Source organism: Drosophila yakuba, chromosome X (assembly GCF_016746365.2).
Source record: "Drosophila yakuba strain Tai18E2 chromosome X, Prin_Dyak_Tai18E2_2.1, whole genome shotgun sequence".
NCBI classification, from domain to species: domain Eukaryota; kingdom Metazoa; phylum Arthropoda; class Insecta; order Diptera; family Drosophilidae; genus Drosophila; species Drosophila yakuba.
This window is the reverse complement of record NC_052526.2, coordinates 7,112,062-7,132,024: the sequence shown is the minus strand read 5'-3', so window position 1 is coordinate 7,132,024 and position 19,963 is coordinate 7,112,062. Positions and strand designations below refer to the sequence as shown.

The window sequence follows — 19,963 nt, the reverse complement described above, 5'->3', positions numbered from 1 at the left end:
GAAGTTACATTTTGCAATCACTTGAGTGTAATCCTTTGGCGGGAATATTTCTCTTTGAAAGCTAACTTTAATTTCAGGTGCTGTTTCCGGACAAAGCTGTTAAGCTTTTGAAAAGTTCTTGAAACCGGAAGCACTTTAGATGTCTAGTTCGGAAACTAAAAAGCTGTTCGCTGGTTCGAAGGAATATTAAGCATGTTTGCCAAAAGCTGCGAACAAAAGCTTGCAGCACGCTATGTTGCACGGGCATGTTGCTGTTGGGGGCATCGATGTTGCTGCTGCCCCAAGCCAGCAACATTTGTGTGGGGCGCAGCCTCGGCGACGTCGTCAGTTGGCTCTTGACTCTCCCACGCTGCAGTCGGTGGCTCTGGCCGGAATCAGACCCGGAATCGGAATCGCAATCGCTATCGGAATCGCAATCCGAATCGGAATCGGAATCTTGCCCGGATTGCCAAGCGGACTGGGAGTGAGAGCGTGGTTCGTCACACTTGCAGTTGCAGCAGCAGCAGCAGTAGTAGTAGTGGCAATAGTGGCAGCAGCAGAAATCAACAAAATCAACAAAGGCAACACAAAAGACGGTGGGCAAAAAGCAATCAGCAAACAGTCGCTTGTGTGAAAGGACTCGGGGAAAATAGGAAAATCGGGGCGAGGAAAAACGAAGAGGGCGGTGCGACTACCTACTGCTGCTACTCGCTGGCTGGGAAATTCGTGTTGTGTTGTGTTTTTGTTTTCAAATTTCCCTTACTCTTTTTTTTTTCAAGTATTTTTAGTGCTTGCGTGCGAAATTTTGTTGGTGTCAAAGTTAAACAATTTACGTGAGATGTAAGTAGCAGAGCCTTGAAATGAGCAAAAATAGCCAAAAAAAAAAAAAGAAACAAAAAAAGAAATAGAAAAGGGAAAATCAATGCGGATACGCGTGTGCCCCTATGTATGTGTGTGTGTGTTTGTAAGAAGGAAAATCCATAAAACGGCGTGAAGTGAAACTCGAACTTGTCGCTCTCTTTTTTTTGGCGTACAGGGGCATGTAAACAATAAGTAATAAAATTCGAATTAAACACTGCTTGTATGCGGTTGTGTGTGTGTGCATCTTTCTGTTTTTGGCAGTGAAAAATTGATGGGAAAAGAAATGCCAGAAAGAAGCCCCAAGAAGCTTTGTAAACAAGCAACTCGGCTGCCAAACACGGAACTGCTGCCGAACAGCTGATCCGCCGCCCAACCGCCGCCTGCAACCACCCACAAAAAACACACACACACACACACAGAGAGGCAAAGGGGAAGAGGCAGAGGGGGAGAGGTAAAATTGCTGCCAAAAACTGTCTGTCGACACAATGCAGCGAAACTTTTGTGGCCCACAGAACAGTGGGCAGAACTTGCAGATATAATGCCAAGATGATTGAACAAAATCAACTGAATTCAAGCAAAAATCTCTCAATCAAATGAAATCTCTAACAAAAAAAATAGTTGCACATTTTGGCATATTTTGAATATATTTTTTTTGACATATTTTAAGTAATATAAAACCGCATTGCTGCTATAAAAACTAAACATATTTGAGTTAGTACATTTAAGCCACTGTATAACAACATGGAATTGATTAAGTTTCCAATAATATATCACCTTTCTCCACACACCCAAACACACACACACACACACACATACACACGCAAAGTGCAAGGACAGGCCAAGAAGAAGCAGCAGTAGGAACAGGATAATTGCAACAGCAACATACGAAGCAAACGAAGCAACTGCAACAGCAACATTTGCTGCCAGTGCAGCTACCACAGCCGTCGCCGCCGCCAAGTTCAAAATCAACGCCTGACAATGACAAAGGCAGCAGCAGCAACAGCAATAACAGCAGCAACACCAATCAAAACAGCAGCAGCAGAAGCAGCAACATCAGCAGCAGTTGCAACTGCAACCAAAGCAATAACAATCAATGGGCAGCAAACGACATGGCGACGTCAACGAGGCTGCACAGCAGCAACAACAGCGGCAACACGAAACATGCAGCAGCAACAAAAGCAACAACAGCAACAATTGCAACGCCTGAAGGCGGCCGGTCGACTGGGGGCGTGGCTGCCACCAATGACGTCGCTGTGGCGGCTGCCAACTGACTATCTCGCCCAGTTGATTTTGGCCCTTTGCCTGCTGGGCTGCCTCAGCCCCTTTACAGGTAATAAGCATTTCATTTCGCCACACAATCGGGGTGGCTCCTTCTCAATCTTACTATCTTACACTTGTATCACTACATTATAGCATAGATAACTGCTCAGTCAACAGTGCGTATGAGTAATATGCTACAGTTTATCAAGTATACGACACGTAAACCCTTAGAAAATACACAGATTTATTGAACTTCTCGGCAACTAAGTGCTGGTAACTAAGGTCCACCCTAATGAACACATTTGCATTTCCTCGTTTACAGCATTAGATTTACTACACTTCTATATGTAACTGTTCAGTCAACAGTGCGTATGAGTAATATGCTATACTTTATCAAGTATACGACACGTAAGCCCTTAGAAAATACACAGATTTATTGAACTTCTCGGCAACTAAGTGCTGGTAACTAAGGTCCACCCTAATGAGCACATTTGCATTTAGATTTACCACACATTTATATGTGTAACTGCTCAGTCAACAGTGCGTATGAGTGATATGCTACACTTTATCACGTATACGACATGGATTCACTTTACTTCGCGGCAATGGAAAAAAAAACGAAGGTCCACCCTAATGAAGACATTTGCATTTCCTCGTTAGCAGCGCCTCTTCCTCTTCTTCTCGCGCACCTAAATCGAATCAGTTTTAATGCCCTCTAATGACGCGATTATCCAGGAATAACATTTGCCCTGCGCAGAAAATTCATTTTTGCTTGTAGCTACGCACTGCAAAGAATAAAAGAAATCGAAACTGTCAGAAATGCGGCCATAACAATGTCAGCCTGCCTTTGGTTTTTAGTATTATTTTCCCCATTTTTTTTTTTGCGAAATTTGCATATATCGAAGGTTGCGAACACGAGCAACACTCCAATTTCTAAGGCGCCGGTGAGTCGGCAATAAATCTGCCTATTACAGTGAACACTCGACCACAAGGGATGCCCACCTATTTCGTATCAATTATGCAGTTGCCTTAATGTTAGCATTAAAAGTACATTTCTCTCACGAGTTTTGCAATCAATTATTCAGCTGGCTTAATGTAACTTAGTTTGTCTTGCAGTTGACAGCATAACTCAGCCATAATTCTCTTGAGTTTTCCAATCAGTACAAAATGCGAAACACAAATAATAATTGCAACGGCAACAGTTGTTCAATAATTTAGTTTGCCAAAAAGTAAGCAAGTTAAGTCTGAAACTACCCCTGGGAAATGTGGTATTTTCCCACAAAGCGAATGCCTACTGTAGTCCACCTTGCCAGTAGTGCTCAATCAAATTTGATGATTCTGTTTTTCTTTTATGTGCCAGTCGGAGCCGAGCCATAAACAATTGCCAGCGGAATGAGAAAAGTCTCGAGATTGCAGGAAAAGGTTACCACTGCAGTGGGAAAAGTGCTCTACGCAAATGGAAAGTGTGGAAAAGCACTTTTCTATTTTCGATCTCTGCAAAAGCAACTGAAAACTGATACATTTTAATGAAATAAATTTCATTTTAGCTATTACTTGTTTTTCAAAGTTATTTCAATGTTTAAATTTATTGAAGAGCAAAGTGAAATATTTTTAGCAATTTCTTTAGAGCCACTGTGGCTTTTCTAGCCGTGTATGTTCCCTCTATTGAGCAGTTTGAGTTGTTAGCAAGTTGGCTACAACCTTGACTTTGCACATGCAACGAACACGGCTGTTTGGCTTTAACCCTCCTTTGCCAAACCACAAAAAAGAAGAATAAAGGAATAGATGAAGAAACTGGAACATGTGGCCGGTGCTCAAGTGCTGATGGGTTAACGCAAGTGAGATTGATATCGAAGGATATTACCCATCTCATGATTGATGGGCACTATCGTTCGATACGATGACATAACAGCCTCTAATTAGCTGCATGTTGGCCTCTGTGGGCGTCAATGGGTTAAGATGAGTGCTGCTTAGAAGCAATATTCAAATATAATGAGAAATACTTATGAAAAATGCTATGAATATTGCTGAAAAAATTGTAGAAAATTGTAGATTCAATTGAAGAACACAGAAAATTGCTGTTTCTTTTTAATATAAATGAAGTTAGGTTTATATTTACGAATTGTGGGGCATTGGCTTACATAAAGTGCCACAATCGATGGCTGGTGGAGCATTGCGTTTCAGCTAATTACAGTGGCTACAAAGAGTGGTGCTCGTTTACTTTACTTTCTCCCTTCTGATGGTGATGGTGATGGTGGTGCAATCAATCGACCGTTGAGTGGTGACAAGAGTTTGCTGGGTAGCTTGGTTTGCTGGTTGGTTTGCTGGTTGGCTTGGGTGCTCCATCGAGAGATGGGATGCAATCGATCCACTCAATGGCTAATCTGGACCCCAATCGCGTAGTCAGGGTCAGCTAATGGCCGCCATCATTGGCTGCCCAAATTTGCTCTTAAAACAAGGGATGCTCTTTGGAATTGATGGCACTTTAAATGTTTAAAATTGTATATAAACTTGGATTTTGAATGTGTAACAATTGGCCCACGTGCCTTAGACTTAGTCTTAGTCTGCAAGCTGTCCTCTTGGCACATTGCGCATACGACACGTTGACAGGGCGAGCAGAAAGTGACATTACAGAGGCCAAAACAAAGGGGTGAAGTGGTAAAAGATAAAGTGGACATGCAGGAGGGTTGAAGGGGATTGAAGGGGTTGAAGGGGGTTGAGGGGGTTGAAGGGGTTGGATGGGTTGAAGGGGGTTGAGGGGGCTGAAGGGGTGGTGTCGACGTGACCCGGCTAATTACACAGCAGCGTGACATTGAACATGGTTTTATAATCTGCGCTTCCGTTTGCAAATCGCCAGTTGCGTATTGTGCACAAGAAAACAAGCATTTGTTTTCATTGTAGATGAAATATTTGGTTAATTACATGTGTTTTTTTTTGCGGTGCATAGAGTGGCGAATGAGAGTCACAAAAGCAGGCAGCAAAAGTGGAAAACTTGATGGCTGCACTCACTCGACGATGCCGCCGTGACCCTGCCACTTTGCCAGCCCCTTGCCCATCCGGCTTGCCCCCGATTTTCCCACGATTTTTCACAGCTTTTCCACCGCCTTTCCTTTCCTTTTCTCTGCATTCGTTTCCTTTGCGCTGCTTAGGCATTTATGAACTGCTTCGACACAAGGCTACTGCAACTGTGGCAGTGCATTTCATTTAGAATGTGTTTTTTCTTTTCCTGCTAAAGTGGCTCATTGTTGTTGGCCAGCCAGCATTTTGAATTGGCCACGAGTGGCAAAAGCGGAAAATCTTTTTAAGCATTCTTCTTCTTGTCAAGTTCGGGAAAAGTGGCATGTGGCATGCGGCATGTGGCGTGTGGCGTTCGACATTGAAAGCCAACTTCCCACATAGCCGCCAAGCTAGGCAGCTTTAAAAAACACAAATAATAAAGCAGATAGGCTAAAAACAAATGTATAAAAATAAGAAATATAAGAAGAGACATGTGTGCATATGCAATCATATAAATTGAGCCAAATTGTGAGGCAATTGAAAGCGAGCATTGAGAATTGAGTGCATCTCCTTCAATTTACACACATTCCTGGCACTTTAATTACTTGAAATGGCCGCAAAATGCGGTGCTAATTCATCTAATTGCAATTTGTCACGAGATTTTCAGTTGCCCACTTGTGTGTGTATGTGTGTGTGTGTGAAATTGATTTTCCCTGAAAATAGCACAAAGGACCAGACCAGTTTAAGCGCATTTCGCTTGAATTTCCCCGCCAAAAAGAGGAAATATATATATGTGCACACAGGATGTTTGTGAAGAGCTCAAGGGGCACCTTGTAAAATGTCACAACAAAAGCTATTTATAAGTGAGACCCCCCCCCCCCCCCCATCCACTCCTCTCAAAATAAAAAAAGAAAAGTCCACCCTTGGGTCAGGTGGAAATGGGAAAAGGCCAGGCATTAAAATGCAATAAACATAATTGTAATATAATGCTGGCACTGCGGCGAAATGCATTTCACTTCCCAGCAGCAAAGACAAACGAAACACTGAAAAAAAATATATGCAAAACCACAGGATATGAACAAAAATTTAATTTAAAAATTTAACTTATGCCATGTGGCTGCTTTTGTGTTTTTTAATTAAGTTTTTCTTGTTTTCACGCATAGTTGACAAACTAGCAGCTTTTGTAAACGCGCAAAGGCCTCCAACTGTTTTGCTCAGACTTTGTGAATTTTTCCGACAAATGCTTTGTGCAATTTTCGCCCAGTATGTGGCATCCACTGCGAAGGGCGAAGGTTAAACAGAGAGTGGGAGGTGGGTGGAGAGAGTGGGTGGAGAGAGTGGGTGGTGGCCTGCTAAACTTTGACCCAGGACACAGCTAAATTGTTTGGGCGACAGCTGGTGCACGAAAGTTGAACGCTTGCTTTTAATTATTCAGCGATCTCAGCAAAGGACTGCGGCGAAGGTGATGAGCAATGAAGGGAAAGGCAAGGAAAATGGCCAAAAGAGAAAGGGAAAGAGAAAGCGGGCAAGGAAAGCGGTTGAAAAACCCGGCGAGAGCAAAAGCACGTGCAGCAACGAACTTTCGCTGCAATGGCGGAAAATCGTGGCAAGAAAAGCAGCAGGAAAATGCGAAAACGATGAAAGGACGAAGGGATAAAAGGACGAAAGGATGAAAGGACGAAAGGACGAAAGGACGATGCAGGGCAAACAAACAAAGTGCGCAAACAACTGCAGCTTCCGCCCAAATGCCGCCACCCATTTTCCAGCCTCGAATTCAACATGCCGCAACTTTGCCCGAAAAATGTGTAAAGAAAAAACTTGCAAGCCGAAGAATCGCTTCCAAAAACACTAAGAAAGAAAAAGAAAGTAAAGAAAAAGCATTTTTCATTTAAATGATTTTTAAAAACAAATCCTTCTTCTTGTTCTCAAGTTAGTTAGGGAAAACCCGCTAGTGAACAAGTGTTTGACAGCCCATGTTGTTGCACCCGATTGTGGCGAGTGTAGAATGCGACCCATTAAAGACCGCATCCGCAACCTGCACCTTTGCAATTGCAACAAATGCCCAGCGGCGCCTACGTCACTTGCAACAATTGCACCTTCATGTGCAGCAATGTCGCTTGCAGCAATGTTGCAGAGCTTTTGAGCAACCCCCCAAAGCCCCCCCCCACCCCCTCCTTCTTGGTGACCCCTCCACAGATCTGCCAGCTGTCTGTCCCCACAAATGTCCAACTGTCAGTGGCACAGTCCCATTGCTGCCCCCTTCAATTGCACTGCCACATCGGGTATTTGTTTTCTCTAATTTTGCGTATCTATGAAAATGAAGTGCTAGTGAAATGGGAGTTAAGTTTATTAAGTTGGTAACTAAAAGCTGTCATATCCTAGAAACACTTATGTATATGCCTCATTCATGAAAGCACTGCGCATAACAATTAATTAATCAGTCGTCTTCGTTAAACTAACTGACACACTCGAAATCAGTTTGTAAGGTAGCTTGTCGTGATCTCGGCCTAAAAGTAGGCACTTAATTAGGTCGTGCTTAAGGTCGGGAAAAATGTTAACTAGGCTGTCAGGAAGAGCATTTCTCCAACTGCAATTTTTGGAGTTCAGACTCGGGGTCCCGACCCGAAGCGGTAGCCACTGGGCATTAATTGCGTTTATACCAGCGAACGAGAAAGTGCGTCTGTGCTGTCCGAGAATTAAAGTGATCTCTCAAAAAAATACAGAAAAAAATGAGAAATTCAACAAGTCAATAATTCAACCAATTCAACCAAACCCCAGTGAATCGGAAAATTTATATTTCGATTAACTTTAGTGCCAGCCCCTAGAGGGTAAGTTTTGTGCGTGTGTTGTGGTTCAGAATTTTTTTGTTAAGGCCATAAAATTACAGGTGGCACCTAGGAAAATATTTAATTTTCAAGAGAATAACCAATGCCAGTGCGACCAGTGAAGGAAACATAAATTTGCCGACCAGGAGGTCTAATTCTGGATTGCATCAGACAGCAGCCACCGTTAAGCGCAGGAAAATGATTTAATTGAATTCAATAACATTATCTACATATATACCCATTTTTACCTTACACCGCTTCACACCTGACCGACTGCTTGTTAAGCAGATCGGCAAACAGTCAAGCAGATCAGCATAAGATATTCCGATAGGAAAAAAATAAATTCACCTTATGTTAGGAAATTAATTTAAGTTATGTTGTAAGAGAATAGAATTCATTTAGGGCAATTCCTTCCTTTTCTTTCCTTCTCCCTTTATTCCATATTCCTTCCTCTTCCCACATGAGCGAAAGCCCGCCTAAAGTGGCGTGAGCACAAGAAGGAAGTAAAAAGAGAAGAAAGAGTACCGCAGTAGGAGAGCGGCTCAAAAGAGCAGATCAAAAAAGAAATAGCTCTCTTAGAATTAAAAGGCGGTGTAAGCTGTTTTCTCTTCCACAGGCAACCACTTGAAGCGCTTCATCGTGGGAAATGCAGAGTGAGTACTAAAGGTTTTATTTAAATGAGAAAGCAGCTGCCGGAAGAAAAATCAAACAATTAGCTACTGCGGCGCTACTTGTTTTCCAAGTTCACAAATAAATTCAAAAAAAAGAAATTTTAAAATGGAAATGAAAATTGCTCTTGTCTAAATTTTACCCTTGCCCCAATCTTCGCTTTTTTGCTTAAATCTTAAAAGAATAAAAAAACAAAAAATTTAAAAATTAAAATGCACATCCCTATATAACCTACTTCCCCTATTCTTAAAGCCCAGCATAAATATTCCTTTTTTTTTGTTAAGCAAACAAAAATTTTACATGTTACATATATATCTCTGGCGATAATGTCTACATGAACGCCACATTCAAAAAAAAGTCTTTTAAAAGTTAAATCTAGATGTTTAAAATTTGTAAGTTAGGGTAGTCATTTAGGATAGGTTGTATAAACCTGTTTCTGTTAAAACATTGTCAGTTTTTAAGTTTGTTGTATGTTAAAAATTAAAGTTTATAATGTTTAAATCAGAGTAAATCTCTCTAGGGGTGCCATGCGTCGACGGAAGGTGTATGAAGTGTAAAGTATAGCATACTTGTAGGGATCACCAGTTAAGTTAAATGGTTAGTGGTGGTCAAGGTGGGGTGGGCGTCGACAGCTTAACAGCTGCTGTCGTACGAGTGTGCTATGTCCTTGTTTGTCCTTAGTCCTGTCGTCCGATAGTCCTTTAGTTTTTTTGGTGGAGATCAATTCCAAAGCACGCGAAATAAATAAGAGTGATACGAGACGAGCATGTAGTCGCGATGTTAAATATTCCCCCCCTTTACTCTACCGAGAATTGGTAGCCGGAACCAGCGCGTGCTTGATCGCCCAACTACAATGTACCATCTGCTCGGGGAAGATATACTCGTAGTTCGCTACAGTATTCTTATTATTTATCATAATCTTATTTTGGCGCCCAAACGTGTGAGGCCCGATTCTGTCATGGTGACAGATCGATCCGGCGAGGCCAGATCAAAAATAAACATTTTTTCAAACCGTCAATAACATCAGACGTTCGTCCCCAAAATCTCCACAAGTTCATTAACAAAAGTATGTGGTCGAAGCATAAAACAAATCGCGATCTAGAAATCCGAAAATTGCTTAAATCAGGCAGCTGGAAAAGTATTAGTCATTTGGCTCTTACGCCGCTACTGAATCGGAACACATATTGTTTTATTATTATTATTATTATATTAAATTGTCCTATTGACTGCTGGAAGAGTTTCAGCTATTTAGCTTTAACGCCGCGTCATAATTAGTGCATTTAATGTTGTAATAATTTATTTTGTTATTTTTATTTCTTTTAATTTTGTTTTGTTCGTTAATCTTTTGTATAAAATTAAAAAAATTAAATGTATAAATTGTACAAGCCAATTGTTGTCTTTTGCCTTTTGTGTTTTGTATAATTTGTCATTTATTAATGAAATTCAAAAGGTTAATGTACATAGGATGTTAAATGTAGGACTAGTGAAAAGTTCACTAGGATTTCAAAGAATCAAGGAACCACTTGTTGCCTTTTGCCTTGTGTTGAGCCAAGATATTTGTTTTCTATGTCTAAATAAAACATCCTTTACCTTCCATTCTAGTAATTTTCTGTTTTAAATCAGTAGTGTCAATAGCGTACATTTAAACCACGTCAGGACTTTAGTAACAAGGAATTTTACACAACGATACCTGAAAACGATTGCATGGCAACCCGATTTTTATTTATTTATTTATTTTCTTTTACCTTATTTTTGTGTTCTCAATTATTTATTTAATAGGATAATTTTTTTTTATTAATAGTCCACATTATTTATTTATTTATTTTATTATATGTTCTTGAGTGTATAGTATAGGTCAGTGTATAGCATAGGTTCATTAGAGATGCCACTAACACACAGCACCGAAGACTTATCTAAAATTGTAGAAAATATATGCCACATCTGCGCTAGAACTATTTCTTATCCTAGCCAAATTTTAACCACCAGTTGCGGACACGAATTTCACCGAACTTGCTTTACTGCGAAATCGGGGAAAAATAAAATCTGTCCTGTCTGCTCTAGTTCCCTTTCATTACCATCCACCGAAAACTTGTCCGGGGACCTGGAAAACCAACCGTCAGGGTCAAAACTTAAAACTCCAAGAGCACAACCGAACGTTTTGACTAGGTCCAAAACCAGTCAAGAAAGGCACCAACAAAAAACGACAATGTCCAACCAAAAAAACCAAGAACAGCCTTCACCTCCGACTGAACCCACAACCGATTTTCAGACAGCAATGGCTGAAAGCATAAAATCGGCTATCTCGGAAGCCATTACGGCAGCCTTGGCCCAACAATCAAAATGTTTTGCAGACGCTTTGGGCCAACACACAAATAGCCTGACCCAAGCGATCACTGCGGGCTTTCAAGCTCAGGCATCAAGCCTTCCGTCTAACCAAGTATTCCTAGACCCAATATACGACAGATCTAACGGAGTTCCACAAGGCTCACCAAATGTAGGTCCAACCCGTAGCGTTAACCAGTCACCTGCGTCAGCAATGACCTCCTTAAGACCGGATAAGATCGCCCAGATAATGTTTAACTGGAAACTACGTTTCTCAGGAAAGGGTCCAATGGCTGTCGAGGACTTTATTTACCGAGTCGAAGCTTTAGCCGGTCAAACATTGGACGGTAATCTTCAACTCGTGGCTCAAAATGCCAGTACGTTATTCGAGGGTATTGCGAGCGATTGGTATTGGCGTTACCACAAAAGTGTAACCGTTGTGCGCTGGTATGAATTATGCGCCGCACTCAAAGGGCAATTTAAGGACGACCGAACTGACAGAAATATCAGGGCCGAGATAGACCAGAGAAAGCAACGCGGAAGCGAATCATTCGATGATTTCTACCGGGTAATCGCAACTCTTGCGGATAGACTATCGCAGCCCATGTCAGAAGGTGCTATGGTTGAAACCTTACGAGCCAATCTCCAACCCGATATTCAGCACGAAATTTTATACGAGCGTGCCGATACCGTTTCCGAATTAAGAAGGTTGGTTAGGACTCGGGAAATCTTTATGCAAAGCGTAGGGAAGCCTCAGGGGTTTCCACAACGCCAGGTACCCAGGCGACAGGTTTGCGAGGTCCAATGTCAGATCGAGTCAGAATCGGAATTCGAAGATCTAGAGGAAGATCTAGAGTTAGCGGCCATGGAATTGCAGTGCTGGAACTGCCAGGAAAAGGGTCACAGGTATCAGGAGTGCACCGCGGATAGACGTGTCTTCTGTTATGGTTGCGGTAAAGCAGATACTTATAAGCCGTCATGCAGTAAATGTACTAGTTACGCTCCAAAAAACCAGCAAGGGCGTGCCACAAGGGCACGCAGACAGATGGTTTCGAAATCAACGATGACAAACTAAACGATTTCAACCAAACTAGTAGCAGCGTATCTACAACCTTTGAGGTGGACCAGGTCCAACAAAAGCTAGAGGTCACAGATACAAGCCGATCAAAAATTCGCAGGGAGAAAAGAAAAAAACTAAGAAAGGAAGAACGGAAGCTGCTTCTTTCAGCCATGGTGGGGCAACTTCGCGACGTTAGGCCGTATGCTCAGGTGAAAATGCTAGGAAAAACAGTAGTGGGCTTATTGGATACAGGGGCATCAGTTAGCTGCATAGGTGGTAGTCTGGCCACAGAGCTGCCAGGTCTAAATATTTTATGCCAAAAATTTACCGCAGATGTTAGAACAGCCGATGGACAATCTCAGAAAATTACCGGCCGAGTAACCACTGAAGTGTCCTTCCGAAACGAGAATAAAAATATCACCTTCTACGTAGTTCCATCTTTAGCAGGGGATCTCTATTTAGGTATAGATTTTTGGAAGCACTTTCAGCTGCTACCCGAAGCTTTCTGTGGCAACAACCAAGTAGTGGCAGCCTTAGAGGAGCCTTCGGCTCGAGAGCTTACTCAAAGCCAGCAGAAAACGCTGCTTCAGGTTGTTCAACTTTTCCCGTCGTATGCCTTAAAAGGATTAGGAAGGACCCAATTGATTACCCACTCCATTGATGTTGCTCAAGCAAAGCCAGTAAAGCAAAGACACTATGCCGTATCGCCTGCAACAGAAAAACTGATGTACGCCGAGTTGGATAGGATGCTCAAGTTAGGGGTTATTGAAGAGTCATCCAGTGCTTGGTCCTCCCCAGTAGTCCTGGTGCAAAAACCAGGAAAAGTTAGGCTTTGTATTGATAGCCGAAAGTTAAATGAGGTGACGGTAAAAGATGCATACCCAATGCCCTTAATAAATGGAATATTGAGTAGACTCCCTAAAGCTGAATTCATTACTACCTTAGACCTTAAGGATGCATTCTGGCAGATCCCGCTAGACCAAAGCTCCAAGGACAAAACAGCGTTTACCGTGCCAGGGAGACCCCTTTACCAATTTGTGGTTATGCCTTTTGGGTTATCAAATTCTCCTCAGACTATGTGCAGGCTGATGGATAAGGTGATACCCGCAGACTTGAGAAACGAGGTGTTCGTTTACCTGGACGACCTACTAATAGTTTCAGACACGTTCGAAAGGCACATAGAAGTTTTGCAGGAGGTTGCCTCTTATCTACAAAAAGCCAAACTAACCATAAATGTGGAGAAGAGCAACTTTTGCATCAAAGAAGTAAAATATCTAGGACATGTGATTGGAAATGGAACTGTAGGGACGGACCCAGATAAAATATCCGCCATAGTCGAATTTCCAAGCCCGCAATCAATGAAGCAAGTTCGTCGATTTTTAGGGATGACTGGGTGGTACAATAAGTTCATAAAGAACTTCGCAGCGCTAGCCTCCCCAATTACAGATACTCTAAAAAATAAACGGAGATTTGTTTGGACCAAGGAAGCTCAGGAAGCCTTTGAGGGGCTAAAGAAAAAAATGTGCACTGCCCCAGTTTTACACAGCCCGAATTTTGACGCACCTTTTTCCATTCATTGCGATGCAAGCAATACAGGAGTTGGTGCAGTCCTGATGCAGCAAGACTCGGAAGGAAACGAGGTTCCGATCTCCTTTATGTCTCGGAAGCTGAACAGGTGCCAATCAAACTACACGGTGACCGAAAAGGAGTGTCTGGCAGCCGTGTTGGCAGTAAAAAAATTTAGGGCATATGTGGAGGGACAAGAATTTAGTATTATCACGGATCACGCTTCTTTAAAATGGCTTATGTCCCAAGGAGACCTAAGTTCCCGTCTGGCCCGCTGGTCCCTAAAATTACAAGGGTTTAAGTTTAAAATCAGCCATAGAAAAGGCAGTCAGAACGTGGTGCCAGACGCCCTGTCAAGGACCTTTACAGACGACCTATCCGCTTTCGAAGTAGCAAGTTTAGTGGATATGGAGGCCAAAGCATTCAGGGGAACGGAGTACGAAAATTTAAAGTCAGCTGTCTCTTCAGGAACACCCAGATTGTTGGATGTCAAGATCAGCAACGGGTACTTGTATCGCCGCGCGGAACGCGCTGCAGACGAGAAGGTTGGAGATGAGTCTTGCTGGAAACTTTGGCTTCCCAAAGAATTAGTTCCCGACTTGCTAAAAAGAGCTCATGAAGATCCCATGGCAGCCCACTGCGGAGTAGCTAAAATGTTGGAGAAACTAAGAAGATATTTTTATTGGCCAAATTTAGCAGCAGATGTTAAGGAATTTGTCAGCAAGTGTGCGGTGTGTAAAACTACCAAACACCCCAGTCAGATCTTAAGGCCACCCTTAGGAAATACTGGTCATTCAGACAGGATCTTCCAAAGACTTTATGTCGATTTTTTAGGACCGTATCCGCGTAGCTCAGAAGGGAATATAGGATTGTTCATAGTTGTCGATCATGCTTCAAAATTCCCATTTCTCAAAGCCGTAAAAAAGTTCACAACGGAGGCTATCCTTCCCTTCCTGGAAAAGGAAATCTTCCACTGTTTTGGCGTTCCGGAAACCATCATTTCCGACAATGGGGTACAATTTAAATCCGTGGCTTTCAATTCCCTGTTAGAAAAATATGGCGTGGCGCATTCTTATACCGCTATTTATGCACCGCAAGCCAACGCGTCAGAAAGGGTCAACAGATCTGTTTTAGCTGCTATTAAAGCTTACATAGACCCAAATCAAAAGAACTGGGATAGTAAGCTCAGTAGCATCTGTTGTGCGTTAAGATCGAGTTTACACTCAGCCATTAAAACAACTCCCTATAGAATGGTGTTTGGGCAGCACATGATTGTAGACGGGAAGTCGTATCGAGTTATTAGAGAACTAGGACTGCTGGAAGATAGAACGGTGCAGTTTGATAAAGACGACTCGAGGGATATAATCATGCGTACCGCCCAGGAGGCGATGGACGTCCAAAGGCAAAGAAACGAGCGGTCCTACAATCTGAGAAGCCGAGAGGTATCTTATAGACCTGGACAGGAAGTGTACCGACGGAACTTCCAACAAAGCAATTTTTGCAAAGGGTTTAGCTCAAAACTGGCTCCGGTCTTCATAAAATCAAGAGTTCGGAAGAAGCTAGGAACGGCTTATTACGAGATCGAGGATCTCCAAGGAAAGGTTGTAGGCAAATACCATGCTAAAGACCTACGGCAATAGAAAGTATCCGCCCGACAAGCTTGAATCTTCCTTGTGGTAATACCTTACCCCAAGTTAGATTTTGGTAGGGGGGAATTGTAAGGTAGCTTGTCGTGATCTCGGCCTAAAAGTAGGCACTTAATTAGGTCGTGCTTAAGGTCGGGAAAAATGTTAACTAGGCTGTCAGGAAGAGCATTTCTCCAACTGCAATTTTTGGAGTTCAGACTCGGGGTCCCGACCCGAAGCGGTAGCCACTGGGCATTAATTGCGTTTATACCAGCGAACGAGAAAGTGCGTCTGTGCTGTCCGAGAATTAAAGTGATCTCTCAAAAAAATACAGAAAAAAATGAGAAATTCAACAAGTCAATAATTCAACCAATTCAACCAAACCCCAGTGAATCGGAAAATTTATATTTCGATTAACTTTAGTGCCAGCCCCTAGAGGGTAAGTTTTGTGCGTGTGTTGTGGTTCAGAATTTTTTTGTTAAGGCCATAAAATTACAGGTGGCACCTAGGAAAATATTTAATTTTCAAGAGAATAACCAATGCCAGTGCGACCAGTGAAGGAAACATAAATTTGCCGACCAGGAGGTCTAATTCTGGATTGCATCAGACAGCAGCCACCGTTAAGCGCAGGAAAATGATTTAATTGAATTCAATAACATTATCTACATATATACCCATTTTTACCTTACACCGCTTCACACCTGACCGACTGCTTGTTAAGCAGATCGGCAAACAGTCAAGCAGATCAGCATAAGATATTCCGATAGGAAAAAAATAAATTCACCTTATGTTAGGAAATTAATTTAAGTTATGTTGTAAGAGAATAGAATTCATTTAGGGCAATTCCTTCCTTTTCTTTCCTTCTCCCTTTATTCCATATTCCTTCCTCTTCCCACATGAGCGAAAGCCCGCCTAAAGTGGCGTGAGCACAAGAAGGAAGTAAAAAGAGAAGAAAGAGTACCGCAGTAGGAGAGCGGCTCAAAAGAGCAGATCAAAAAAGAAATAGCTCTCTTAGAATTAAAAGGCGGTGTAAGCTGTTTTCTCTTCCACAGGCAACCACTTGAAGCGCTTCATCGTGGGAAATGCAGAGTGAGTACTAAAGGTTTTATTTAAATGAGAAAGCAGCTGCCGGAAGAAAAATCAAACAATTAGCTACTGCGGCGCTACTTGTTTTCCAAGTTCACAAATAAATTCAAAAAAAAGAAATTTTAAAATGGAAATGAAAATTGCTCTTGTCTAAATTTTACCCTTGCCCCAATCTTCGCTTTTTTGCTTAAATCTTAAAAGAATAAAAAAACAAAAAATTTAAAAATTAAAATGCACATCCCTATATAACCTACTTCCCCTATTCTTAAAGCCCAGCATAAATATTCCTTTTTTTTTGTTAAGCAAACAAAAATTTTACATGTTACATATATATCTCTGGCGATAATGTCTACATGAACGCCACATTCAAAAAAAAGTCTTTTAAAAGTTAAATCTAGATGTTTAAAATTTGTAAGTTAGGGTAGTCATTTAGGATAGGTTGTATAAACCTGTTTCTGTTAAAACATTGTCAGTTTTTAAGTTTGTTGTATGTTAAAAATTAAAGTTTATAATGTTTAAATCAGAGTAAATCTCTCTAGGGGTGCCATGCGTCGACGGAAGGTGTATGAAGTGTAAAGTATAGCATACTTGTAGGGATCACCAGTTAAGTTAAATGGTTAGTGGTGGTCAAGGTGGGGTGGGCGTCGACAGCTTAACAGCTGCTGTCGTACGAGTGTGCTATGTCCTTGTTTGTCCTTAGTCCTGTCGTCCGATAGTCCTTTAGTTTTTTTGGTGGAGATCAATTCCAAAGCACGCGAAATAAATAAGAGTGATACGAGACGAGCATGTAGTCGCGATGTTAAATATTCCCCCCCTTTACTCTACCGAGAATTGGTAGCCGGAACCAGCGCGTGCTTGATCGCCCAACTACAATGTACCATCTGCTCGGGGAAGATATACTCGTAGTTCGCTACAAGTTCAATGGCAAAACGGCGCACATAAGAAAACACGTATTATCTGGCTTTCAATTTGATTCGGAATTTGAATCTGAATATGAATCTAAATCTAAATCTAAAACTGAATCTGAATTGGCATTTGCGAAGACCCACGGTTCACATGAATTGATAATCGCTGAACCGAGAGTTCAAATCAAGTAAACTAGCCGGATTAAAGTGGAGCAGTTTAGCTTGGCATACACGTACATATGTAGTTACTATAGCCATCGAACTAAAGAATTATATATTTAACCATTTAAATATTTAAACATTTTCAGCTGCACTCGAGGAGGACTGCGTTGACTTTCAGGGCAACAAGGTGAACCACGGAATGCTCTACGTGCCGGGACCCGGAGTCTGCAGCCTCTGCGTCTGCTATCACTCGGAGCCACTCTGGTGCAAGGCCATCTACTGCGATCCGCCCTACGTGAGTATATAGCTTCACTAGTACATAGCTATATCATATATAGTCACATGACTTCTTGTTTAATAACTGTCCTGTTAACAACTCATTCTTGCCCAACAGTTTTGCAAAAACTTCCGAGTTGGCGAGCGTTGCTGTGAGTTCGAGTGCTTGGATCCGCCCGGCGAGGACAAACTGTACCAGGTAATATGTAAAATATATAACTATATATATAATCAAAAAACCTATACATTTCGTTTACAGGAGCGCATGCGAAAGAGGGCCGAGATATTGGCCGGCAACAGTACAGCCTCGAATGTGCAACTCGCGCCGATTGCCATGTCCACCATAATGCTGGGTTTCCTGGGCAACAGCTTGCTGAACTTATAACTTGAAGTCAAATAGCAAAATGGCAACGATGGAGGAGATCAACGCAAGGCGAAGCTAAATCACAACATTCACATTTTTGTTGCTCCTAAAAGCGTAGGACACAACCACTACCACACAAATTATTACAGTGTAATAGTAATAGGCGAAATGCAAATGAAATCAGGCCACGTATCTGTGGCCAGCAATTGAGTGGATGCAAAGATACAAAGATCCAAAGATGCAAAGATCCAAAGATGCAAAGATACAAAGATGCAAAGATACAAAGATGCAAAGATCCAAAGATGCAAAGATCCAAAGATGCAAAGATGCAAAGATGCAAAGATACAAAGATGCAAAGATACAAAGATGCAAAGATACAAAGATGCAAAGATACAAAGATGCAAAGATACAAAGATACAAAGATGCAAAGATCCAAAGATACAAAGATGCAAAGATGCAAAGATACAAAGATCCAGAGGTGCAAAGAAACAAAGATGCAAAGATACAAAGATGCAAAGATACAAAGATGCGTAGGTTTTCACTTATATACCCAGACTTCAAATAGGTACAATAATACAATTTCAAATGGACATATGGAACAGGAAACAGCAGGGCATGGAAAGTCGCCCCGATTGCAGAACATATTCGAGTACTTTCAATGTGATCCGTATCCGAATCCGAATCCAAATCGAATCGGTATATAGCCAGCAGATATATAGCATATACATTTATGTACATCTACCTAAGTTTAGATGCGTAAGCAAGCAACACCAAGAACAACCAAACAAACTCATCAAGCGAACGTATAAGACAGTCTCTAGCTCCTAAGACTCTATAGTAAAAAAGAAATATATATATATATATATATATATATATAATATATATATATACACAGCTATATGTAAGCGTATTGTACATACGAGTATATAGCTCTGTGTATCGGATCAAAAATTGTTAATTAGTGTTTAGCTAACTGAATGAGGGCAACTTCTTCTAGGAAGATAGGTTTTTTTTAATCCAATAAAAAATGTTCACCTATACACACACACACCACAGTTCACCACATTAGCAACTGCAACTAGTACGTTTTTTTTTATGGAGCTGTCAGCTGTTAGTTTCGAACTAGAAATTAATTGAAAACTATATAATAGTCGGGAAGAAATCGTTGGAAACGATCGTTACATTGGCATTGGATTTAAATGCGAAAACTTGACAGCTCTGGTTACTTTCTAACCACCAAAGAAGAAACACGTTAAATATTTCTATGAATGGCGGGTAAGGGCGATCTTAGTGAAGGGTAGTAAATTACACATATCTTGGCAACATTTTTTCCAAAATATTCTAACACGAATGAATTCATTAACTCTCTTGCATTGGTGCTAATTTTATCGTAGGCTAAAGGAAATCAAATTTAAATCACACACTCCTCAATTCGCACATCACACTCCTCCCAATCATATTGAATCAAATTCTCTTTAACAATTAGGTAATGTAATCGAAAGCAAAAAAAATAAATAACAAACAAAGTGTAGTTAACCAATTAAACGTAATGAATCTATGTTTTGTGTAAGAAATTTGAATTTGCCCAAGGTAAATCGATAAACGATATAATAAAATAATACCAACTAACTAATTAATAAAAACCAACTTCTATGTTAGCTCGCTGGATAGGTTTTCCCAATCATTTTCCCATTTAAATCAATAAACAAAAAAAAGCAAATTGGGCAAAGCTTAGTAGACATGTAGGAAAATCCCTTGAAGAGTTATAGATCTTGTTTCAACTTTAGGCTAATCTAATGACTCTGCAGCCATCTCCGTCTCTTTCTACTATAAAATTAATTAAATAAATTAAACCTATGAATGTAGCAAATAAAAAACTAGATATATAGCTGGACCAGCAGGAAAAACGTGAAATTCAAATGCAGTCGATGAAAATCACAATCCAAATGGAAGTTGGTCAACATTTTCGTTTTTCACTTGACAGCACATCAAAGCAAATTACATTT

At 41.2% G+C, this 19,963-nt stretch overlaps 1 protein-coding gene and 1 long non-coding RNA gene across 2 annotated transcripts; both read left to right on the top strand.

Annotated features, from left to right (window-relative positions):
- The first annotated feature begins 317 nt into the window (after nucleotides 1–317).
- On the top strand, nucleotides 318–18,277 carry LOC26536297. The gene is made up of 6 exons (XM_039370079.1): nucleotides 318–474; nucleotides 759–819; nucleotides 1,667–2,170; nucleotides 17,464–17,612; nucleotides 17,712–17,792; nucleotides 17,853–18,277. The coding sequence occupies exons 3-6, from the start codon at nucleotides 1,819–1,821 to the stop codon at nucleotides 17,976–17,978; spliced, it is 708 nt and encodes a 235-aa protein (XP_039226013.1). The 5' UTR covers nucleotides 318–474; nucleotides 759–819; nucleotides 1,667–1,818; the 3' UTR covers nucleotides 17,979–18,277.
- Nucleotides 7,461–8,329, top strand: LOC120320451. The gene is made up of 2 exons (XR_005559954.1): nucleotides 7,461–7,925; nucleotides 7,985–8,329. It is a non-coding gene; the product is annotated as an uncharacterized LOC120320451 (long non-coding RNA).
- Nucleotides 18,278–19,963: the final 1,686 nt, after the last annotated feature.

What these genes read in the sequence shown, in the direction of transcription:
- LOC26536297 (XM_039370079.1), top strand. Translation starts at nt 1,819, where the DNA reads ATGACAAAGGCAGCAGCAGCAACAGCAATAACAGCAGCAACACCAATC. An exon ending in TCTACTGCGATCCGCCCTAC is followed by an intron (nt 17,613 to 17,711) that starts GTGAGTATATAG and finishes CTTGCCCAACAG; the next exon opens with TTTTGCAAAAACTTCCGAGT. An exon ending in GCGAGGACAAACTGTACCAG is followed by an intron (nt 17,793 to 17,852) that starts GTAATATGTAAA and finishes TTTCGTTTACAG; the next exon opens with GAGCGCATGCGAAAGAGGGC.